This window comes from Acartia tonsa, chromosome 10 (assembly GCF_053477335.1).
Source record: "Acartia tonsa isolate MP-2025a chromosome 10, ASM5347733v1, whole genome shotgun sequence".
NCBI lineage: Eukaryota > Metazoa > Arthropoda > Copepoda > Calanoida > Acartiidae > Acartia > Acartia tonsa.
Genome location: NC_137269.1, coordinates 27,569,922 through 27,596,628, shown reverse-complemented (window position 1 = coordinate 27,596,628; position 26,707 = coordinate 27,569,922). Strand labels below are relative to the sequence as shown.

At 36.4% G+C, this 26,707-nt stretch overlaps 2 protein-coding genes across 4 annotated transcripts in view; both read left to right on the top strand.

Moving 5' to 3' along the window:
- LOC145329762 (KICSTOR subunit 2-like) overlaps positions 1–26,707 on the top strand; it is a 74,733-nt gene that overhangs the window by 33,729 nt on the left and 14,297 nt on the right. The window lies entirely within an intron of this gene.
- On the top strand, positions 3,253–5,512 carry LOC145329757 (uncharacterized). The gene is made up of 2 exons (XM_080174137.1): positions 3,253–3,870; positions 4,365–5,512. The coding sequence occupies exon 2, from the start codon at positions 4,384–4,386 to the stop codon at positions 5,383–5,385; it is 1,002 nt and encodes a 333-aa protein (XP_080030263.1). The 5' UTR covers positions 3,253–3,870; positions 4,365–4,383; the 3' UTR covers positions 5,386–5,512.

Sequence of the window (26,707 nt, the reverse complement as noted above, 5' to 3'; positions counted from 1 at the left end):
GGGGGGGGGGGGGGGAAATGTGGTGACTCGTGCCACGACATACCAGCAATTTTATTTTGGGTGCTACTCCCTTAGTTTTAGAGATAATTGGGTGAAATCTTTTGGGCTGGGTCACTAATTACCCCAACTAGAGGTATCTTTCAAAAAAAACGGCGGCGGGTCCGCCGCTCCCGCCGTTCGCCGCCATTTTCCGCCGCCGCCAAAAAAATTTTTTTTATTGCATTTCTCGCCGAATTAGGCAATTTGGAATCATTTGAGACCATGTTAGGTATTTTTTTCAAAAATTTTTCCCCTTATAACCAACCCTGCGGGGGGACTTGGTCATTTTTTTCAAATTCTCGTTTATCAAGGTATATCTTAAATTCAGTGCCTCTCCTAAGCTTTTAAAGATATTGAGACAAAACCTTTTGAGGTAAATCAGTAAAAAATATTTGAATGAAAAATGGCGGCGGTACCGCCGCTCCCGCCGTCCACCGCCATTTTCCGCCGCCGACGCCAAATTTTTTTTATTGCATTTCTCGCCGAATTAGGCAATTTGGAATCATTTGAGACCATGTTATTTTTTTCAAAAATTTTTCCCCTTATAACCAACCCTGCAGGGGTTGGTTATAAATCTTAAATTCAGTGCCTCTCCTAAGCTTTTAAAGATATTGAAACAAAATCTTTTGAGGTAGATCAGCAAAAAAATATTTGAATAAAAAATGGCGGCGATACCGCCGCTCCCGCCATCCACCGCCATTTTCCGCCGCCCACAGGACGGCTTGTAAGGGGAAAAATTTTTGAAAAAAATAATATGGTCTCAAATGATTCCAAATTGCCTAATTCGGCGAGAAATGCAATAAAAAAATTTTGGCGGCGGCGGAAAATGGCGGTGGACGGCGGGAGCGGCGGTACCGCCGCCATTTTTTATTCAAATATTTTTTACTGATCTACATCAAAAGGTTTTGTTTCAATATCTTTAAAAGCTTAGGAGAGGCACTGAATTTAAGATATACCTTGATAAACGAGAATTTGAAAAAAATTACTAAGTCCCCCCGCAGGGTTGGTTATAAGGGGAAAAATTTTTGAAAAAAATAACATGGTCTCAAATGATTCCAAATTGCCTAATTCGGCGAGAAATGCAATAAAAAAAATTTTTTTGGCGGCGGCGGAAAATGGCGGCGAACGGCGGGAGCGGCGGACCCGCCGCCGTTTTTTTTGAAAGATACCTCTAGTTGGGGTAATTAATGACCCAGCCCAAAAGATTTCACCCAATTATCTCTAAAACTAAGGGAGTAGCACCCAAAATAAAATTGCTGGTATGTCGTGGCACGAGTCACCACATTTCCCCCCCCCCCCCCCCCCTTTGACCCAAAGAAAATGTTCTATATTTCAAATAAAATTGATGATGTTTAATTTGCCCCCGAATTATGATAATAGTTATTTATCGCATCATATTATAGACAGTTTTCCGTGGATATTTCTCCTTGGGTGTAAAAAAAACTGATTTTAATCTTCATTTTAATATTCGTGGAAAATTTGTAGCGATAGATTTGTAGCTATACATGATGGTTGAGAACATGTTCTAATTCACCGGTTATCAATCGCCTTTAAAGCTATAATTTTACTCAAACAGATTAGGATTACTAGTGAAAGTGTTTGTATTCTTACTTTATTCAAGCCAATTATGGTTGCTATTTAAACCCTACAGTTTTTTTGTCCGACAAATAAATGTATAGATGTATAATCCAGACAACTACCTGGTCCAAGTGGTGGGGACCCTTTTCGCCTGTTAGCAAATTGCTTTCTGTTCTTCAGAAGGGTCTTGGATGTGTTTATATTTTTATTATAAAGATCCAAAACAGAGTCGGGAAAGGGTCCACACCAAATTGGCAAAGAGAGAGGGGACAATGGATGGACAGTTTATTACACAAGTCCCCAAAGTTTTTTTAATACCTCTTTCTTATTCGTTGGCTTTAAAACTTTGGGAATTTAGTAAATTTTTTATTGGTTGGTTCATTTAATTGAGGGTTCAAACGTTCCAACCACTAATCTTACGCTAAAAAATGGGAAATTTTGTGTATCATTGGGGATGAATACCAATTTATTTGCCATTGTCTTATACCTTTAGATCCCTGAAAATTGTGGTCATAGGACCCGTTCAAAGTTTCCTGGATACCAGAAGGATCGGGCCTGGAGGATCATACCTGGAACCAAAAGTTAACTCGGGTACTATCTATTTGTTTCAATTGTAGACAGACTGACAGACATGCATACTTAACATTCTAATACTTTTATATAGGGATTGAAACAAAATATCCATTATAATTGACCTACCAAAAACTAGTATAAATAGAAATATATTATTTGAAGGGTTGTTATTATCGTATGCATAATCATGTTAAATTAATAAATAATAATAACGTCAAGTTTGATAACAATTTTGCATTTTCCTCATAGATCAAACATGGGTAGAAATACAACTACAATATAAAGATTTTGATTAAGATTTTAGAGCCAGTTTTATAGAAATAGGATTTATGACTATTTTGTCCATCTAAAAGAGGTAATAGACATTAAAATTTGTATGGGATTTGTCCCATTATCTTTGACAATATCATTTTTGTAATACCATATTTCAAAACAAATTTATCTTTTTTCGTATTCATTCAAATCCGGTGGATAGGAACCGGTTCTCATCCATACGAAAAAAACTATGTCTAGCATCGTAATATATCCGCGGAAAGCTGTTTATAATAGGATGCTAGAAATAACTATTTTTTAAGACAAATGCACTTCTAAGGGTTGTAATCGTTCTTATTTTGGTGAAATAACTAAATTAATTTACACTAATTGTGAAAAATTACTTGCACAGTATTTTTTTTGTTTTTAAAACTAGCCTCTCAGGCTTAAAAGATCAGTGACAAACATATATAAAGCTTTCCTATAATCTGCAATCAAAAAAACGTAAATTTTTAGATTAATTGAAAATCCTTGCTTGTTCTTTTACTAATTATCATATTCTGTGAACCGTTTTTATTAAAACTGTAAAGATATTGTTGTAAAATTTGCAGAGAGGGATGGGACATAGGACTGTAAAATAAATCAAACTGGTCCCCAAAGTTTTATAAACACTGTACATTCTCTCAATTGTTAGCTAAAATCTTTGGGGATTTAAATAAATCTTGATTGTGGTGTACAAATTAGGAATGTCTAAACGTTTCCACTATTAATTTTAATCTATAACTTGTGTAATTTTATTTCCAGTTTAGTTTAGTTTAGTTCAGAGAGTCGGGCTGAGAACACGCATTTTGCAAGCTCTCCCCCGCCCTACCCCATGTGTTAAGCTCAGTTCTACCTTCCCCCTCTCTCTCAACTAGTTCCCCTCTCCCCACTGCCCGTGGTCACTCCGCAGTTGGAGGAAAGGGAAGACACTGTAGCCAGAGGGCACCTCGTATTTAGGCCTGGCAATGTGTATGTGTTAACGTATCGGTCAATTGTTAACACAAAAAAAGTGAAAATAAAACATTAATGAATTAAAAGTTTTTTTTTTAACTTATGTGTAACCTAATCGCTTTAATTTAATGAACAATTTTTGGTGAAAACACTCTCAAATTTTTTTTGATAATTTTATGATAATTTATCGGTCTGGCAACATTTTACCGGCGCAAAGTACTCCCGACAAATAAGCTCTCCCATTGGCTAACATTTTTTCGCGTCCCACCATTGGTCAGCTGACCCACACTCACTCAGCACCCTCGGTTCCGCCATCTTCACTTCATCATGGCCTGTAGTACGTGTGACAACCCAGAATATTGGTCAAAGTTTAAAACAAATTTGGATGCTGCTTTGGATGTTAAGTTTAAAGAATACGATGCGAATATAGCTAAGGTAAGGGATGAGCTTATTCATAGTACTTTTGCCAGTCATAAAACCGAAATAAACGATATTAAATTGAGAGTCTCAGATTTAAATGTTAAAATTCAATCTATCGAAGGTATAGAAAATTTCGTAGATGCTAAATCTGTTGCAAGTGAACAAAAAGCGATTAGGACCACGATTACACAACAAAAAGACTATCTAAACTCTGTCGAATCGTCGAGAGAAAATTTCGTCAAATTTCAACTTCTACAAAACTCGATAAGAGAGCAAAGGTGCCGCGATTGGAGTTGTAGAATAGTGAATTTTCAGCAGCCGTGGAGCCGTGAAAATATTACAGAGTTTATCATATTTAGAAACATTATAAGGCCCACCCTTGAAGCCGCTCTTAAACGTGGGGAATTAGAATATATTCCCTCACATTTTTGTGATATCGTCGAGCATGCCCATATGCTCCCATATACAAAGGGCCAGATCCCCGTTTTTATTTTTCGTTTTATGTCTAGATCCTACCTCGACGCGTGGATGAACAATAAGAAGGCTGTGCTTGACCGTTACAACGCCGAGATCAAGAGGTTCAATCCCAGGAACAACGCGTCACCGGTCCCGTTCTTCCCCAATAGGTTAGTCCAGGCGAAGCAAGATATGTCCGACCTCAACAGGAAGACCATGACCTTTGTATATGCCACAAACCAGATTTCGAGGGCCAAAGTCGCTGGCCAACATGTCCAATTTCAGCTCAAGAACGGCAGCCGCTGGATACGCTGCCTTAACCCATTTGGCAAAGACCTGAAGGAAATGGCCCAACCCATACCTGGAAGCGAGGATTTTTTTCTGTCAGAGGCACCGCCTATCCTTTGTTTCAACAAGCTAGCGCCTGAGGAAAGGAAAACATTCTTCTCTAATCAGGCTGACTTAACAGAGGATGACTTCCCAAGACAGTTTAGTACGATCACAGCCCACCCTTCCAGCACGATTCAACATAATTTAACGTCTGCCCCTGCCCCAGCTCTTGGGGACCTAGCTGTGTTTCCTCCCATAGACTCTGCCGCAACCGTCGCAACCGCCGCACATACAGCCGTTGCACCAGCCGCACAGCCCACACAGTCAGTACCTGCCGCTGTCGCATCCGCCGCCGCCGCTACCGCTGATTTCACTGCCGCACCTGCCGCCGCGCTCACCGCCGCACCTGCAGCCGTGACCGCCGCCGCATCTGCCGCCACGTCTGCCGCACTTGCCGCCGTGTCTGTCGCCGTACCTGCAGCATCTATTGCCGCACCTACCGCCACACACACCGCCGCACTTGCCGCCACGTCTGCCGCATCTGCCGCATCTACACCTGTCGTTGACTCAGCACCTTCTGATCCTGTTGCCATGAAGGCATTCACCGTTGCCGCCACGTCTGCCGCACCTGCCCCTGTCGTTGACTCAGCACCTTCTGATCCTGTGGCCACGAGGGCCAAAGCTAGAGACACCGCCAACAAAGCTAAGCAAAGCAAAGCAACAAAGGCGGTAATCACATCATGAAGTTAAGTATCTTATACGACGGAAAAAAAAGGTACCTAACAAAAAATTATTATCATCATTTTTTAAAATCATTTCCAAAGTGATTTATTTCGAAAAAACTGAATGTTTTGTATCCACGTAAACTCTATAATATTATAATATTATTACTATATATTACCTAACTTGTCAAACCGCATATTAATTTCAATCTATTTTTCTTTTCTGCTGATTAGCATATAAAATACATGGAACTTGTATGAAAATGAGTAGGGGGAACTAAACTAGCTTGAAATGTGTTGCCACCCCCAACACACACATAAACTAAACGCTATCGGAATAACCATAGTAAATATGGTAATTTTTTTCGCTTTAACGATAATATATTGTATATTAACTATTTTTATTTGTCCACTAATATCTACTGTGTTTCAGATGTCCATACTTGATGTTAAGACGATTCCTCCTGCGGTGCTCCTGGACCAGCTCTGCTATGACAAACCTCCCTAATGATCAGATTAACCAGGATTACGGTAACTTAAACGATAACATTGGTCTAAATCTTATGAATCCGATTTACGGCGACTACTTTAACGATTTTGAGAATGAATTCGGAATAAATTGCGTTTTTTCAAGTGAACAAGGTATCGTACAGAAACTGAAAACATTCAATGAAAACCTTCTCAATATTTTTAGTATTAATTGTCAGTCATTACATTCTAAATACAATGATATTGTCTCCACTGTAGACTTCTTTAGGCAACATGATATCCACTTAAATGTTCTGTGTTTTCAAGAATTATGGCTAAATAAGGATGTAAATATGGATTGCTATGGGATTAATAATTACGATTGGCATGTTAAACTCCGCACAAAAAGTAGGGGGGGAGGGGTGGGTATTCTAGTAAGCAAATATTATAAAGTAGATAAACTATTTGATAAATTTTCATTTAAAGAAAATATTCTTGAATCTATTTGCTTAAAAATTTCCCACAATGGACTAAAGTTTTGCTTACTAAACTGTTATCGGCCACCCAATCAGAATAATGCTGAAATAGAAGAATTTTTTGAACTTTTTTTAGACCTGATTGATAGAATAGCAGCTTTAAGCATACCATACTTCATTGTGGGAGATTTCAATTTTGATCTTTTCAAAATAAATAATATAAATAGCAACTCCATGAGAATTATTGAGTCTTTTTCTTTTAACGGTATCATAAATACCGTTACCAGAGCTACTAGAGTAACTAGAACCACAGCAACCCTTCTTGATTTATTCGGGGTAGGTAACTTTATTCAAAACCTAATGTCTTCCTTTGTTTTAACATCAAAAATCTCCGATCACTTGCCAATTATTAATTCATTCCGAATAGACAAAGTAAATAAACCCAAACCTCCAGATTTCTTTGAAAAAAGAGAATTGAATGATGAAAACTTTGATGCCTTAAACTATGCACTCTACCACACTAACTGGAATCACGTTTTAAGTCAAGACAACACAAACATTGCTTATGATAACTTTATTTCAACCTTTTTGAGACTTTATAATGAAAAGTGTCCAGTTAGGAAAAAACGAAAAAACAAACGTACCCAGCCCCAGCAGCCTTTCATGTCAGATTATTTATTGCGTTGTAGATTGCATAGAGATATTTTGTACAGCAACTTTTTAAAAGACAAAACAATTGAAAATGGAAGTATTTACAATGTCTATAGGAATAATTACAATAGGCAAGTGAGAAGAGCAAAGATTGAATATTACAGAAAACAAATAAGAGATGCAAACGGGGATGGGAAAAAACTCTGGAAAACCCTAAAGGAAGTCATTGGGTTTAGTAAATCTTCCCCTGAGTGCACATACCTTCAAGTAGGCCCAAACAAAATTGAAAATGACCAAGAAATAGCTAATGAATTTAATCGTTATTTTAGTCAGATTGGGTCTTCCCTAAGGCCTGAAATTCCTTCCACCCCCAAAAACTTTTTTGAATATTTACCACCCCCATGTCAAGATTCCCTCTTCTTTGAGCCATTGTACCCCTTCAAGGTTATTAATATCATTCGTAGTATTAAACCTAAGCGTTCCACAGACATAAATGATGTCTCGATGTATGTTCTGTCTCGCTGTGCTGATACCATTGCCACTCCCCTAACACATGTTTATAATTTATCACTTCAAAATGGCACTTTTCCTGAAAAAATGAAAACTTCCAAAATAGTTGTCCTTCACAAATCAGGTTCACTCAGCGAGGCAGATAATCATCGAGGAATTTCACTCATTGATAACTTTTCCAAACCCATTGAAAAATATGTCTGTGAAACGCTGGTTAAGTTCTTGGAAGATCGGTCTTTTTTTAGCAATCGCCAGTTTGGCTTCATGAAAGGGATCTCAACCTTTCACAATGTATTGAACTTAAGCACATTGATCACCCAAGCACTCAGTCGAGACACTTCCTGTATGGCCATATTTTTGGACATAAGGAAGTGTTTCGACATGATAAATAGGGATATCCTTTTTAGCAAACTGGAGAATTCAGGGATAAGGGGGGTTGCACTTGATTGGTTCCGTAGTTATTATGCAAATAGAAAACAGCGTGTATTTTTTAAGGGCCTTTTCTCCTCTACAATTGAATTCATTATCATTGGCGTACTTCAGGGGTCAGTCCTGGGACCAATTCTTTTTTTAATTTTTATCAATGACCTTGTTTCATGCAGTGAAGAGATCCTAATCAATCTCTTTGCTGATGACGCAGTGGGCTTCATTGAAAAGCAGAATATTATACAATTGATTAACCTTGCAAAGGAGCTTGTCCCCAGACTGACCCAATGGTACAATGCCAATAAACTTCTCATTCACCCCCGCAAGACCAAATGTATGGTCTTTTCCTCCCCCCGTGAGATACTCACCCCCGCTGAGCTCGCCGCTAAGACCAACTTTGAAGTCTATGTAAACATGAATAATCATAATGAAAATGATGAGTCAAAAATCACTAAGTTGGATCTTGTGAGCGGTACCAATGAGGGTAGTGTCAAACACTTGGGAATTCAATTGGACGAGAAAATGAAGTTTTCTTATCATCTCGAAAAAGTCTATAGCAAAGTCTCTAAAATAATTTATAGTATGAAAGTAATGCGTCATTTGTTGGACAAGAAACACTTAAAGCTACTCTATTCTTCTTATATTAAGTCGAATATCGAATATTGTTGTCTCCTGTTCACTGCCTGTCCTATGTATCTGTTAGCACCAATCATTAAGTTGCAGAAGCAGGCCATTAGAATAATCGAAAATTTACCTAGCAGAGCTCACACAGCTGAATTCTTTAAATCTAATGGCATACTTCCATTTAACCTGTTAATTGAATTCAATGTTTGTAAATTTATGCACGCCTATAAATTAGGCAATTTTCCCAAAATCTTTGAAAACACCTGGAATTTTGTTCAAGACAGACATACATATGGCACTAGGAACAGGAACAACTTTGCTTACGAACCGGGCACCAATAGAAACTTTCTCCTGCACGCCCCTCTTAACTCTTTCCCAACTATATTCAACAACCTTCCACTTGAAATTAAACTAATTGATAATAAAAATATTTTTAAGAAAAAATGTTTTACTTATTACCTAAACAAGATTGAGTTTTAAAAAAAGCAAATATTTTATTTTTGAAATTAAACTGATTGATAATATAAATATTTTCAAGAAAGATGTTTTACTTATTACTTATTATTTTAAAAAAAAAGCAAATATTATTATTTTTTCTCTTCCTTTATTTAACAATTTTTGTTCTAACTAAGTTTCTATCCGTATCTTTAGCCCTCGACTTTTTGTAAGCATTTAATTTCTATATCAAAAAACAATAAAACAGCATTTCTTTAACCTCAAATCTCAACGAATAGGTTCCGTAGGAACCGACATACATACCTATGTATAGAGTAGCTTTAGCATAGTTTGTTTCTTATCCATTTTATTCATTTTACATTTTATATTTTGACTTTAACTTCTTCAATTATATTATATACTTTTTATCAAGCAGCTAACGAATCGCGCAACCTCTACCTCTATCTATCTAATAAAAAAAAAACAACAAAGTTTTTTCAGAATTTTGACCAAAATATATTTATTTATTTAAATTTAGATATCAAAAATTTTGTAATGACTATCGCTGACTGGTTAAGCTCATGTAGTGGGCATAGCCATCTACTCGTCGTAGTCGCTGGAGTCGCCGATGTCGTCGGGTTCCTGTTGGAGGAGCTCCTCCACAAGGTCCTGCTGGACGGTGACCAGGCGGTCCATTGCGGCGATGGAATCCATGTTGGCCTGGAAGGAGCGGGCGTACGTGGGCATTACTGATATTAACCTCACGACTAACCCATAGTTGGAATACATCATGCGGAGGATTTCCTCATCGATGGCGTCGTTGCGGAATCTCCTCCACATCAACATGTCGCCCTCGTGCACAACGCCCAACAACCTCCTCTTGACCATAAACCAGAGGTCCAGACAGCGCCTGTCTACCCCCGGAAATGGGAGTAGATCAGGCACTGCCGCGAGGTTCAGCAGCTGCTGGACGCCGTGCACGGGTACAGGATCATCGACTTCATCGCTAGAATTGAGCATAGCGATGAGCTCCTGCACCTGGTCATGGAGGGGAACATTTTCCTCACCTCCAGCCTCCTCCGGAACTTCCGGCGCCCCATCTGGTAAAGCACCTTGGCCTTGTCCTACTTCCTCTTCTTGATCTGACATCTTGGAGACAATTGAAATTTGACCTTACCTACCCCATATTTATACCCCCCTTGTGTTTTAATACCATGCATTATGCAATCTTAATTTAACTTATTAATTAGTAAATAACTTTCCCCACTTCCGATTTCCCGCGTATTTCCCCTATGCTTTACAACCAATTGTCTCCCTCCCGCCCCTTTTTTCCTTTATTCTACTGTGCTTTACCGGAAAACCACTCATCCCCCCACCCCCTACTTTTTCTCCCCCCCTAGCATATACCAAACGATAAGCGCCGCTCTGTCTGTCTGGCTGGTAGCCACGACCGCGCACAAACCATTCACCACGCCCCATTTTATCCCCCTCGTTTTCCTCCCCTCCTCCCCCATACCTGTTCAATTCCTCGACCCATCTCCCTTATTCTAACTAGTCTCTCACTTCATCAACTTACATTTCTTATCCTTACTTTTTTATGCTAATACTAAATTAATCCATAGCAAAATATTAATTAACAGACATCCTATTACTTTGTACATCTTTCAAATAAAAAATAAAAGTTCATAGCAAGATATCTAGGATTTATTAAAAAACAAATCAATGAATTTATGGTAAATTATTTTTAAAAAAATTATATTTAGCTACTTTTTTTCATAAAACTAAACTGTATTATTTATTTCTCACTTTGCAGATTTTTTTTCTGTTGCCTCACTGTTGTTTTTTGTGAACGTCTTGCGGATATTTCCGCGGTTGTTTTTGCGGATATTTTGCGGATATCTTGTATATAAAGTCGTAGAGAACTTGACCATAACTGGTCCTGACCAGAAATGGCCAACTTCTGGAGCTATAGTTGGAGACAAGCCCCCTCTTGTGCAGTTATCCGCTCAGCAATTTCACCTAATTTAGTTTCATGATACTCCATATCCTTGTTTGGGTTGTATAGTGTGAGTGCCATCTCGGTTTCTAAATAACCCTGTTGGTATAGTAGACGGGCTACCTCACGACGTACTTCCTCACTGACATTGTCACCATTAACTATATTGAGAAGTCGTTGATATGTTATTGTCAGTCTATTGCGTAGCGGCTGCCACATTTGTTGGTATTCTTCCTCTCCGAACATTTTCGTGCCTAAACAACAGAAAGATTTAAACTCCACTAAAGCAAAGCTATAACAAATTGTGCGCGCAATAGCACGCCACAGCCTTTTTTTTTAACATGACCCACTTTCACCCTTTACTTTCAAAAAGAGTGAGATCAATGGATTAATGTAAACGTTTTCTAGCACAAACCACTCTCCTTTCACCTTCCCTCACCTCACCCTCCCCCATATTGTTGCCCCATTCACAGCCATGCTGTGACCAGTTCTCAAAACACAAAAATCAGATTCCGGAGGAATCGAACCTTACATATTTAGGGACACACTCCCATTATCAAAAAACCAAAATCAGATTCCGTAGGAATCGCACATGACCTATTCTTTATTCTGTACAATTATACAATTGTACATCATAGGATTATTATATCCATTCTCAAGAAATAAAAATCAGATTCCGTAGGAATCGAAACCAACCATTACACCTTGTTCACTTAGTACATGATACGATTATATATTAGGATACCTTATTCATTTTTTGGATTTTGGATTTTTGGATTGGACCAAGTGTTATCGCGAGATTTGCCGTTATCCTGTAATTATTGGTGTGGAGATGTCCTTAGACCCGGACAAAACTCCACTCTATAATGAAATAATTTGTTATAAAGGAAACTGTCTATGTAGAGCTGAAAAGGGATCACAACGGGAATAGCGACTCCTGGTGGAGGTTTTGGTTCCTTAATTGTTCCGAATTTACGCTTGGAGAAGTTGCAACTGATAGTAGGAGGATGTCTGAAATACACAGCAAGATATTTTATTCTTTCATTGTTAAGATTATTATTTATTTGCACATATAACATTGTATCGGCTTAGCAAGCGTCAAAGTACACCAGTGGCTCCACAACCCTTAAAGGGTTATGCTAACTATCTGGTACAATGTTGCATGGAATTTTTACTGTAAAATGTTATCTTCATCTTATTCGAACTGGCCTGGTAACTAGGTGGAGACGAAGTTCGGCCAATTCCATGCTAGGTACTTAATAATAGTTATTATGTATATTATTATATTATTATCAAACCTGCATCAAATATAACAAACCAGAAGAATCAAACAAATCAAAGCATAGTAACATAATGTATGATATATATCTAATAAAATATGTTGTACCTTTGAGGAAAATAAATCTTATCTTATCTTATCTTATCTTATAGCTTCGAAGCCGCTGGATTAGAACCGTTTTCAAGCCATACTAAATAATCATTATCATATTATAGATAATTTTTCGTAAATAAAAAGATATAAATTTTTCTTTTAGTATCTTGTAGATAGCCCGGGCCTTCGATCCCTCGGGGCTTACAAAACTGGAATTAATTTTACAATTTACTATCAGTAGAAAGTAAAATAACTTTACTCTTATTTTGGGGTGTACATAAAATTATCATCCATGGTACTATCCCCAAAGATCCCTGAAAAATTTGTATAAATTCTAGGAATCAGAGTTGTGTACATTCCATATACTAAATTTTCCTGAATTTTTAAGGTCACCATAATACAAGATGATGATGTTGATTCTGTACACTCATTCTTTTGTTTTGCAATTAGTAGGAAGCTGAGTTTTTGTTGTTAAGAGGAATTTCTAACATAAAAAGTTAAAACGTTTAATCCTATAAATACACAAAATAATTATTTTTAAAAACAGCAGCTAGAGGCTATAATTCGAAGTGGTAGGGAAAGACAAATAGCATAAAACTATTCCAAGAATCAAATCTAAAAATTGAATAGTTTCCTAAAAGAGAGGACTCAATCGGTTCAGTACTTATCTTAGGCTACAGACATAAAATATCTTGATATTTTATACAATACTAGCGGCTACGCCCCTAGAGGACTCTAGGGGCACTTGAGGAGGGGAGAGTCGAATTTGATTTTAAAAGAAAAATATTTTTAAAAATTTTATGGGGGGAGAAGTTCTCTTGGTAGGGTGGTGGTACCCTCCTCCAAAATAGTTATAAACCTTCCTGGGACCTATGTGAAGCTACCCTGTTAAGGAGAACCCAATCGGTTCAGCGGTTAGCGAGATCCTTCGGTACAGACACACAGACAAACACACATCCTGTTACTTTATTATAAGAACTAGTTGCCAAATTTTTCACTTTATGATATAGGAAAAGCGGCAGCTTTCCTAGTATCTAGTAGCTGGTAAACTCAATCGGTTCAGACGATAATTAGACTACCTAGTAGACCATAGACCCCCCCTCCCTCCTCACTTTATTTACAATATTTTTGTATGTCTTTTTAAGTAAAAGTCATTTAGTGTTTACAATGATTTAATTTCTTTGCTTTCCTGCAATTTGTAAGACATTACGAATCTCTCAAAAGAATCTGTACTATCTATATGAAAAAAGTATTTTTGTCAAAAAATGTTATTCCAAAATATGGTTGTTGAACCGTGTAAGAGTATTCTCGGCGCTATCGTACAATGTAACTTCTTGAGCATTGATAATTACCCCCCTTTGTCCTCATTTTAAAATAAATTGATACGGGGGGGGGGGTATATCTTTTTTGCTTATTACTTTAGGTTAGGTTATATTGAATGCTGGGTAGGCCTGCGGGTTTAGGGCATGCAAGTGTAGGCCACTGCAAGGCTAGCCCCCTAACAAGCGTTAGTCATGGTGAAAAAATTACCCTCCCCCTTTAGGTACAAAGCGGCCACTTGTAAGCTATTACCTAATTCTCCAATCACTTTCTCAATGAACTCTATTTGAATTAATACACTTAGCTAACCTCAAACGCAAGTTTAATAACCTTAAAATGTAACTTTACGAATTCTCATGCACTTCTGTTTGCTTTGTACTTTTTGTACGTGAATCGATATATAATTAGTTGGATATTGCACCAGATTTTCGCCTTCTCTCGGATGGTATTTCCAGGTGGCTAATATTATGATACCCCCTCTTAATTTACCACTTTACCCCATCCTTTCCCCTCCTACTGGAGGAATATACTGGCCAATAAATGATGATTATAGTAAAAACCAAAATGGACGAAAAAATTTTCCCTGTCATAATATACACATATATTTTATATCCATGAAACTGATCACACATATTTAATTTGTTTATTATCTTATTCAAATATGAAATGAATAAATATTTATGCAGTTTACAGTGCATTCTGTATGAAATATTGAATTAAATAATCCATGCATTATCACAGATGTTAAGGGATAAGACTATAAACAACTAGAAAATGATGAAAAATTACCTTTAATTGTTCTATCATTTTTTGTTGGAAAATGTCCAGTTTTGGAGATAATTTTACTACCTACACCTACTACATATTTACTTTCTTTGTAATATTTATATTAGGTATAAAAATCATAAATTCTATGTTTATTTTGGGAATAACACCTCTGCCACCTTATTTTCAATTTCATTCTGGAAACTTATTTCAAGAAAAGATTTAGTATTTTCTAAAGCTGTAATGCAAAATAAATTTAAAGAATCCTTGTATGGATAGCCATACCTCAAACCTTGCATTTAAAATGTTATTATACAAATATAGAGTGTATGATGTATGCATATATATAAGTATCTTTATACACTAGAGGACCTTGGGATTTTGTTATGTTAAGATTACAGAAACGTGACCATAGTATATAAAAGATTTAGAGATAATTTAAAAATAAAAACCTCTAATAAATTGAAGTGTTCAAATTAAGTGTAATGCCTTTAAGCATTTTTAACTTAAATATTTTACCAAAACTGTTTATAATAGTACAAAACTAAAACGGTAAGTGTCCGCAGGAGGGGGGGGGGGGGGGGCTGGTAATTTACATATGTACCAAAAGATTTGTTAACATTATTATTGAATTTTTAGGTGCAAAATAGTAGTGTCTAACTTAGCAACCAATCTACCTGAAGAATATCATATCCCTTATGTCTTATCTCGTAATATCGTGGCTTTTACATTACACACACCACTCCTTAACCGAACTTTAGATTAAAAAAATTTTCCAACCATTCGGACAATTGGGCGTTCAAATAGGATTTAATGGTAGTTAGAATCAGGTGAGAAAAAAATCCCAGCCGTTCCTTCTTGCCAGATATCGCCATTTTAAGATTTAAGGAAAATTACACTAAATATCTAAATACAAACTTAAGTCTTCTTTCATTTTTTTAGTATAATTTTAGTTAGACAGCCCAAAAACAGAGTATCTTTGCTCCTGTGGCCAAACTGACTGCCTGGAGTCCCTAACAGAGAGTGCCTATATGTGTTAACACAAGTAGGGATTCGAACCCATTCCCAAAACTAACCAAAGTGGAATAGCTGTGTATTACAACATGAGGTCAGTATTACACCACTGACAGATGGAAGGCAAGGCCTATCCTAACCAGAAACCCGATCATTCAGCCACAGGCCCCAGTGGAGCACCTTGGAGGTCTGCACCACATGTTTTCTTGGGTGTTGCTCACATGCATCCATGAATCGGGCAGGTTGAGACCTAATGGTGCCCTCAGACTCCCAGTAACCCTGCCATTTGGTCCAAGCTTAGAATAATGTCACACACCTGGTGCCGAGAAATGGGCTGTGAGATGTTCGCCTGCCAATCACAGATCAGCACAGCCGCCATGGAAGGATAGCTGCAGGTGGTGGGCCGCATACCTTCACTCAAATGCAAGTTAGCCCTATTCTGATCTTGATCCTCCAGGAGTTCATCTTGAACTATGCCCTGAGCCTGGAAGGTTCTTTCTGAGGGAGTTTTGGACACCATAACTGTTTGACAAACCTGAGCTGATGGTATGGATCAATAGGGCCCCTTCCACAACCAGCTGCTGAAGACAAGAAGACCTCTAGCTGTTAAATCAACTGTCTGGCCAGGGCAGCTTTCAAGGAGCACCTGTTCAGAGCTGACTGATGACCAGGATATGGGTGGCGACTAGCATGAAGTTCTTGGCCATTCCCATCTAGATAGGGGCCAGGGCCCCCCAGAAGGAGAAACTGGACAGGGGCTATTAATAGTTTACACCCCTATGGTGTTCAATGTGCCTCCAGGAGGTGCGACTGCATCAAACGGCCCCCCAGGAGAGAGATGGTGGTCAAGACCAGGCCTAACTTCCAGTGCAGGGGCCTGACCATGGGGACTGCCGGTAAAACTTTAACAAGGAGCATATTTAAGAGGGTATCCAGAGGGGCATGCATTGCCTGAGCCCAATAATGTAATATACAGCTATTCCACCATGGATAGTTTCAAACAGTAACTGTGTCCCCACCTCCCTTAGAAAGAACCCTTTCAGGTTCAGGGCATAGTTCAATATGCACACCACCATGATCTCCATGAGAATCAAGATCAGGCTAGTGCTAACTTGCATCTTGATTGAAGGTATGCTGCCCACCACCTGCAGCTATCCTTCCATGGTGGCTGTGCTGATCTGTGATTGACAGGGAATAATCTTAGTTAGCTCTAAAATGACCTCATGAAATTTGATGGGGACAAGGGCTATGGCTGGCAGTGGCTTCATGAAAGCAGCCCTGGCCAGACAGTTGATTCTACAACAAGAGCGCTTCTTGCCTTCAGTCCCTGGTTGTGGGAGGGGCCCTGGGTCTTCCCAAGGCTTGGCAGGGCTGGGACCATTTGCTTAATGTGAGAAGGGGCGACCATGGCTACTCTCTCACGCTAGTCGCCACCCATATCCTGGTCATCAGTCAGCTCTGAACAGGTGCTCCTTAAAAGCTGCCATTGCCAGACAGTTGATTTTACAGCTATAGGTCTTCTTGTCTTCAGCAGCTGGTTGTGAAAGGGGCCCTGGGCCTTCCCCAGGCTTGGCAGGGCTGGGACCACTTGCTTAATGTGAGAAGGGGCGACCATGGCTACTCTCCCTATTGATCCATACCATCAGCTCAGGTGTGTCAAACAGTTATGGTGTCCTCAACTCCCTCAGAAAGAACCCTCCCAGGCTCAGGGCATAGTTCAAGATGAACTCCTGGAGGATCAAGATCAGAATAGGGCTAACTTGCATTTGAGTGAAGGTATGCGGCCCACCACCTGCAGCTATCCTTCCATGGCGGCTGTGCTGATCTGTGATTGGCAGGCGAACATCTCACAGCCCATTTCTCGGCACCAGGTGTGTGACATTATTCTAAGCTTGGGCCAAATGGCAGGGTTACTGGGAGTCTGAGGGCACCATTAGGTCTCAACCTGCCCAATCCATGGATGCAGTTGAGCAACACCCCAGAAAACATGTGGTGCAGACCTCCAAGGTGCTCCACTAGCGCCTATGGGTGAATGATCGGGTTTCTGGTTAGGATAGGCCTTGCCTTCCATCTGTCAGTGGTGAAAATACTGACCTCATGTTGTAATACACAGCTATTCCACTTTGGTTAGTATTGGGAATGGGTTCGAATCCCTACTTGTGTTAACACATAAAGGCACTCTCTGTTAGGGACTCCAGGCAGTCAGTTTGGCAACAGGAGCAAAGATACTCTGTTTTTGGGCTGTCTCTCTGAAATTATACTAAAAAAAATGAAAGAAGACTTAAGTTTGTATTTGGATATTTAGTGTAATTTTACTTAAAATCTTAAAATGGCGATATCTGGCAAGAAGGAACGGCTGGGATTTTGTTCTCAACTGATTCTAACTACCACTAGGTCCTATTTGAACGCCCAATTGTCCGAATGGTTGGAAAATTTTTTTAATCTAAAGTACGGTTAAGGAGGGGTGTGTACACTAAATGGATTCTGATTGAGAGTACCAAGAAAAGAAACCCTTTAAATTTGTTTTTTTTTAAGCTATGTTATCCCTACTGAAAATACAATTTTGCGATAATTTATAGAGCTTAAACTTGACAATTAGAGAATGTAAATTTTTTTTACATAAACTTTCTTTTTTTAGAGTCAGGTTTTTGTAATGGAACATTAACCAATCCTGAGGTCCTCCAATATATACACATGCATAGATGTATTGTGTATATATCAAAATATTTCTTGGAAACCCTCCTTTAAGTTCTAAGAATTTTCACTCTATTTTTAATGTGCGTGTGTATGTGTGTGTTTGTGATGTGGACTTTAATACTTGCTTAAAATTAAAGTTTAACAAGAATAATTTTATTAACAATTTTTAAAATTATTCCATATCACAGAAATGTAAGTTAATCGTCTGTTATTTAACACGGATGAAATTTTTGGAAAGATTCCTAAATCATGGTGCATCTAGTTAATATCTCACTTGTTCTGTTGGTTCGTCAGTGATGCTGTGGGAGACATAGTAATATTTATTTTCTTGGTTGCTATTAAAAATGGAAGTCTATTACTTTTTGAGAAAATTCTGCTGTCAATAGACCTATGTCTGTCCTTATGCCCTTTCAGCTTAAATGAAATCAAATTGATTCTATTTGAAATTTCTTAATAACTGCTTCTAGAAAGTAAAACGATGATCGTACATGTCCAGGGAACACATTGTCGTATTCGTTGGCTTAAAATCTTTAGTAACTTAATATTAACTAGCGGCTTCGCCCCTAGCCTCTAGGGGGCTTTGCCCCAAGAGGTTTGATCAACCTAATTTTTCGTATTTTAGATTTAAAAAGCGTAAGTAAAAAAAAAAATTTTTTTTTTTTTGGGGGGGGTATTTTTCATTTTTTGGGGGGGTTGGGGGTGTCCCACCCCCCAAGAAAATAGCTTAAAACCATCACAGGACCAGTAGGTATATTCCCTGAAGAGTAGAGCCCAATCGGTTCAGTGGTTACTGAGATCTTAAGCTTCAGACGGACAGACGGACAGACGGACAGACAGACGGACAGACATCGTTCTACTTTGTATTATAGATAAATGATTAGTTGGTATTAATTGGCAGTATACTAACTTTGCAAACAATAATTGTTATCTATACCTACATAAGGGATCATTTATTATGATTATTGTGGAATGTACATCAATTTATTGTCCATTGTCCTATTATTCCTGCTTCCCATTTTTAAAAACAAGGATGACAACATCCATAAAAGCGAAGCACTGAAACGGTAGGACAAACGGACATTAACACTTGTATAGTGTTAGAACTTAATTATCATAATATAAATTTATAAGAGTCAAAGCAAAATTGTAAGTAAATTTGTTGTAAAACTGCTTGATACAGGATAATTTTTATGGACATACTTACATTTTAAGGGCTTGATTATAGAGTTGCTTCGCTTATTACATTATACTTTGTTGTCCCAGGAATCAATATACCAAAAATCAGATCAATCCGATGATTTGATCACATAAAAATTTGTTGTTAAAAAAGTAAAAAAATCAACATGTTTAAAATGGACGTACGGACATTTTGGTAATGATTATAGAGTTGCTACGCTTTTAATCGTACCTAACTACTAAAGGAATCACCATGCAAAATTTGAAATCGATAGGATAATTCTAACATGCCCAAATTAACGGAAAAAGCTATCCGTTACGGACGTACGGACGTACGGACGGACCGACCCTAATTATAGAAAAGCTTCGCTTTTAATAATTATAGAAAAGCTTCGCTTTTAAAAATGAAAAAAATATTTATCTCACATAAATTATAGAGCAGCCTTACTTTCTGAGTCTTTAAATATTTTATAATCACAGACTGGGCACATGATCATTGTAAACAATATCTGTACAATACACATACACACACTCACACACACACATTCTGCTACTTTGTGTGTTCAATTACATTGTATCTATTAAGTTAAGAATCCCATAGGGATTCAGATAAGTATGGCTGATCTGCTTTTCATTTTAAATAATTTTACATATTTCTAAATATATTTTTAATCGATGAATGATATCTACAACAATTTAACGTCAGATCCAACAACCAAGTATAACTAATGGAAACCAATCCCTCACTTTTTGTCAAAAACACCCTTGGTATTAGGTTAATTAACACCCCACTAGATAACCAACTCTTTGATTACATGACCTTTGTCTGAAAGTCCTAGCTATGCATGGTAATAAGTTGCGCTTGTTTTTGGGCCAAGCAATTTACCCTACTATATTAATGTCGCGCATTTAAAATAGCAGAGATAAAATCAATCTTATTAGACGTTCACTCAAAGCCCAAAAATAATGGACTTAAAAGTGTATTAAACTGTATATAAGACATTTGCGAATATATTGATACCATTAATTTGCCTCTTAAATAAAAAAAGTATGTTTTTTTAATATTTTTCTCTTGCTACAAATCAAATTTCAAATTTGAGTCACCAAAAATCCTAAACTAATTTTTGCTCTAGAAGAATCAATTTTTGGAGTTAGAAAGTGCTTAATACCTCATTTTAATTGCCTGGCATTGCTTTATAATATATAGGAAATAACTTGGTTGTTTATAGAACAGCTGACTAAAAAATCGAGGTTTTGTGATAACCCCACTTTAGTTGTTGCTCCATAAATGATATTTTTTTTGCCAATTTTTTTGGCTGTAAATAAGCTTTATATATTCATATAACATCCACCTAAATTTGACTTTTGGTATTTTATTTATAACATCACCAGAGGGAATTGAATTTTGGAAAAAAATATCAATTTATATTTTACACTGCTATGCATTGTTCTTGTTCTTGTTTCTAAAAAATATTTATATTATTAAAAAGAGAATTATTTAACGCTTCTGTAGGTATGTTTATCATTTTTCTAGGCTAAAAATAACTATAATTACACCATTTTAAAGTTAGATATCATAACATATTAACACAATTATTGAATCAGTCTGTATTATTAAGCTGGCAACCCTCAAAACAGCTGCATTTCATTATCCAATTATATAAAGTAGTAAGCTTTCTTGTCTTCAGCTTAAGATTTTGACAATTACAGTACCTATTGAGTTCTCTGTTTTATGGAAGCTTCTTATAGGTCCCTGGATAGTTTTGGAATTTTGAAAAAAATATCAATTTATATTTTACACTGCTATGCATTGTTCTCGTTCTTGTTTCTAAAAAATATTTTATAATTAAAAAGAGAATTATTTAATGCTTCTATAGGTATGTTTATCATTTTTCTAGTCTAAATATAACTATAATTTCAGTATTTTTAAACATCATTATATTCAAGTTATTGTAATTTTAAATAAAATATCAATATCAAGAACTATTGAAACAATTTTTACCTTGCAAAACAAGGTGTTATAAAGTGTAGGATACCTCACAATACCTATCTGTCTGTCTATATTCTTGTTTCTAAAAAATATTTTATAATTAAAAAGAGAATTATTTGATGCTTCTATAGGTATGTTTATCATTTTTCTAGTCTAAATATAACTATAATTTCAGTATTTTTTAAACATCATTATATTCAAGTTATTGTAATTTTAAATAAAATATCAATATCAAGAACTATTGGAACAATTTTTACCTTGCAAAACAAGGTGTTATAAAGTGTAGGATCCCTCACAATACCTATCTGTCTGTCTATAATGCATTAAACATGTAATGCTAATAGAGAGGATGCTACAAGAGTGCTATTATAATGTGAACTTCTCATAATTGAATGGGCTTCCTGAAACCAGAGACCATGAAGTTGGCCTAGTCACTACAAGGGGGAGTGCAGGAATATCCAGGGGGAGGTGCTTGTAAAAGGGTATTTTTTAGGGATGGGGGTAATAATATATTATGGGGGGTATAAACCCAGCCTTTTAAATTTTTTTAATAGAAGTAGAAAATCCTGAAAACTTAAAAATCTAGGAATCAAACTAGCACCCCAACCAATAATCGGTTCCATGCCAAATGTAGGAGTGGAAAAACATTGGAGGGACAAATGCATGAGTCCCAAACGTCAGAGTGGAACAAACGCAGTAGTGGGACAAACATCGGAGTGGACAAACGCAGGATTTTTGGGACAAACATCGGAGTGGACAAACACAGGAGTCCCAAACTTTTTTTTCAATTTTGAATTTTTTTATACAAACACAGCCCCCCCCCCCCCTTTGTCCCGTTACTTTTCTTAGTTAGGTTAGGTTAGGTTATAGGCTAGGGGGCCAAGCGCTGCAGCCATAGCCATTATTTTGTAGACAGAGGTATAAAAAATTTCAAAATTGTAATATTATTAAAATAGCAGTCACTCCTAGGTTTTATTTAAGCAATGTCCACTCCAATGTTTTTTACTCCGATGTTTGTCCACCTCAATGTTTGTCCACTCTGACGTTTGTCCCATTCCTATGTTTGTCCACTCCGATGTTTGGGACTCCTGCATTTGTCCACTCCAACATTTGGGACTCCTACGTTTGAGGTAGAACCCCAATAAGTAAATCTTAATAAAACTTGATAAAATTATGCAGAATATCAAAGTATTCAATCCCTGAAAATTTCAACCATCTATCTTGAATAGGAGTAGAAAACTTGAAATGTAGGAATTGATATAGCCCACCCCAGTTTTTTGACAAATCCTAATGAAACTTGATGAAAATATGGAGTATTGATAGAGAGAGAGAATATTCAATCCATGAAAATTTCAGCCTTCTATCATTTATAGAAGCCGAGAAAATTACGTTTTCCTCTTTTTGTCTGAGACAGACAGACATACCGATGGACAGACGTACAGATGAATGGACAGACAACGGACGGACAAATATTTTAAATTAAAGAGTAGCTTGGCTACTAAAAAACTAAATAGGATAATTGTTGTACACAAATTGATTTCAGTATGTTTTAAATGAGCTTACATAATCAAGGATGTCCAAGCTTTTTGATTTGGGGGAAGGGGGGGGAAATTGAAATATCTAAATTTGGGCATCCCCATGTTCATTTTGTGGGGGTAATCTTTATATCATAGAGGCAATGACGTCAAAGCTGATTATATTTATTTTGGGGAGGGGGGGGGAGAAAGGAAGGTTAAAAATTAAAAATTTAAAAATTATGGGGTTGCCCCAAATTAATTAATTACCCTTAACCCCCTACCCCCCCCCCTCCCCCCACCCCACCTGGACATCCGTTTACATAAAGTAATGATTTTAAAGTTGCTAAGTACATTACTGCTACAAAAATCATCTTCCAACATTTAAGATTAATTCTAACACGCCTGAATTAACAAAAAGAGCTAACCATGGCGTGGATATACACATCCTAATTATAAAATAGGTTTTGCTTTTTAAAAATGTAAATCAATAATTCAGGAATCGTTTTACTTTGTTTGTTTACTAGCAGCTGCGCTCCAAGCATCTAGGAGCTCTGTAATTAAAGGAGTAAGGAAATTAGTAAAAAAAACCTTATACTTTATCGAAATCTTAAGCTACAGACAAAAAAGCTTATTACTTTATATAATAGGATAATGAAATGCAGCTGTTTTAAGGTTGCCAGCTTAATAATACAGACCGATTCAATAATTGCGTTAATATGTTATGATGTCTAACTTTAAAATGGTGTAATTATAGTTATATTTAGCCTAGAAAAATGATAAACATACCTATAGAAGCATTAAATAATTCTCTTTTTAATAATATAAATATTTTTTAGAAACAAGAACAAGAACAATGCATAGCAGTGTTGTTTCGGAACGCATTGCCTAGCCGTTCTCGAAATCTTATCTCGAAGCCCTCCGAATGACCAACATAGTGAAGTTTACGAATGTGTATTTATTACCATGAAAACAGTAAGTCTAAAACAAAAATATAAGAATTAATTACATAAAATTAATGGTTATTATTTTTGTAACATCGAGGTTGCGTGATTTCAATTTAATAAAAAATATGAATTTTCTAAAAAACTTTAAATTGGCACAAAACATATTAAATCGCATCAGAAATTGATAATTTTGGAATAAAATAATCAATAATATAAAAGTAAATATTCGTATATCAAAACTTAGCAGTTAAATGGTCTATTTATTGAAAAATTAATGATTTAAATTTCTTCATAAAATTGTACCATTCTACGCTTATTTTCAAGAATTAAAAGATAAATTCTTACCACATATGATGTCAAACTAAGCAGGAAGGCTTATTTGAGATCTTCCATGGATTAGAGCGCATGTATTTTCAAGCAATACATTATTTTCATTCACGTAGCTCCTCACATGGGAATCATCAAAGGAAAAGTGCGCGTCTTTTTTGTTTGTTTACAAGCCACGCGCGGAGATAGTTAGGAATGCCGCGTAACACACTCATTCTCTGGGGAATTCTGGTGTAAGGAAAAAGGGGATTAATGGGTTCGAACTTGCCAGGGAATACAAGAATTACATACCGACACAAGTGTAAAATATAAATTGATATTTTTTTTCCAAAATTCAATTCCCTCTGGTAATGTTATAAATAAAATACCAAAAGTCAAATTTAGGTGGATGTTATATGAATATATAAAGCTTCTTTACAGCTAAAAAAATTGGGGGAAAAAATATCATTTATAGAGCAACAACAAAAGTGGGTTTATCACAAAACCTTGATTTTTTAGTCAGCTGTTCTATAAACAACCAAGTCATTACCTGTATATTTTAAAGCAATGCCAGGCGATTAAAATGAGGTATTAAGCACTTTCTAACTCCAAAAATTGATTCTTCTAGAGCAAAAATTAGTTTAGGATTTTTGGTGACTCAAATTTGAAATTTGATTTGTAGCAAGAGAAAAATATTAAAAAAACATACTTTTTTCTATCTAAGAGGCAAATTAATGGTATCAATATATTCGCAAATGTATTATATACAGTTTAATACACTTTTAAGTCCATTATTTTTGGGCTTTGAGTGAACGTCTAGTAAGATTGATTTTATCTCAGCAGAAGTAGGAACCATTTTAAACAACTTTAGTTATACCGTGGTGTTGAGCCGAGATTCGAACCCATTACGACGAGCGGAGGCGCTACGGGTTAAATATAGGTCATTGGTATAGAGACCTAACAGACACATTGATTCACAAGCAGACAACATACCTAGTACTTTAGTATTTAGTTTTCATTTTAAAGGAACGTGCATGAAATACCATGCTTTAACTGCTGAAAGACTGCCACAAGTAGACCAAATACCCCAAATTTGAAGCCTTCAGCTTCTATAACAAAAAAGTTCTAGGCATTTTAAAATGACATTTTATGTACAATGGAAATTTTGAAAGAATTGCAATGCTCATGTTGAAAACTTTAAAATTAAACTACGTGGCCTAGAAACAAAATTATAAGCTTATTTTTGTCATAAATTTAGGTTTCCAGTAACTAATTATATTTTTACAATAAAAATACCCATTTTTATAGTCAAAATCATTAAAAAAAATTAAGTTTTACTTGCGTTGTACCGAATGTACTGTATCCAATCAGAAGGCTGAATCAGCTTAACAACCAATCACAGCTAAGCTTGTATTAGTTTACCCCTTTGTTTCCGCTATGATTTTCGTTTAAAAATGCAATTTAAATCGAATGTTTTTCATAGATTTTGACTATGAAATGTGGTGTTTTTATTGTAAAAATGTAATCAGTTACAGGCAATCTAAGTTTTTGACAAAGATAAGGTTATAATTTTATGTCTAGGCAACGTAATTTAATATTGTTTTTTCTTTTATGAGCATTGGAAATCTTTCAAAAATTCCATTGTACATAAAATGCTATTTTAAAATGCCTAGAACTTTTTTGTTATTGAAGCTGAAGGCTTGTAATTTGGGGTATTGGGTCTTCTTGTGGCAGTCTTTCAGCAGTTAAAGCGTGTTATTTCTTGCAGGCGTCCTTTAACATCTACAATCGTTTTATCTTTTTTTCTCTCCCTATTCAAGTATCTTTCTATTAGCGGCTACGCCCCTAGAGGCCTCTAAGGGCACTTGAGGAGGAGAGAGTCGAATTTAATAATTTACGTTTGATGTTTGTTTTTCGTTGAACTCTCTTTCTAAAATTGAGAAATTTAAAAAAAAATTAATTTCTCTAGGGAGGGTGGTGGTACCCTCCCCCAAAATAGTTATAAACCTTCCCGGGACATATGAGAATCTACCCTGTTAAGGAGAACCCGATCGGTTCAGCGGTTAGCGAGATCCTTCGGTACAGACACACAGATACTCACACAGACACACAGACATCCTGTTACTTTAGTATAAGGATTTATTAAACTACCTATCTAATTAACACATTTTTAGTAGCGAAGCTACTCTATAATTCACAATGTTTTGACAACATTCCCATCATTAAGGAGCACAATTAACTATAAAACATCAATGGCGGTCGGACTGCTTTTTTTAGCAGGTTTTAGGCTATTTTCTATATTTTCCAAATTTTCCCCATATCTTTGGTGTTTATGGTTAGATTTTCAAAATGTTTTCAGTTAAAGATATCAAAATTAAATTTCCCGTTATTTGAAGAAAACAACAATGACGGTCAGACTGCCGTTTTGCAGGTTTTTGGCTATTTTTATATTTTTCACATTTTTCCCCATATATAAAAATATTAAAATTAAATTTCCTGTCGTTTGAAGAAAACAACAATGACAGTAAGACTGCTTTTTTGCAGGTTTTGGCTATTTTTATATTTTTCACATTTTTACCCATATCTTTGGTGTTTATGGTCCAATTTTCAAAAATTTTCAGTTAAAGATATTAAAATTAAATTTCTGGCGTTTTAAG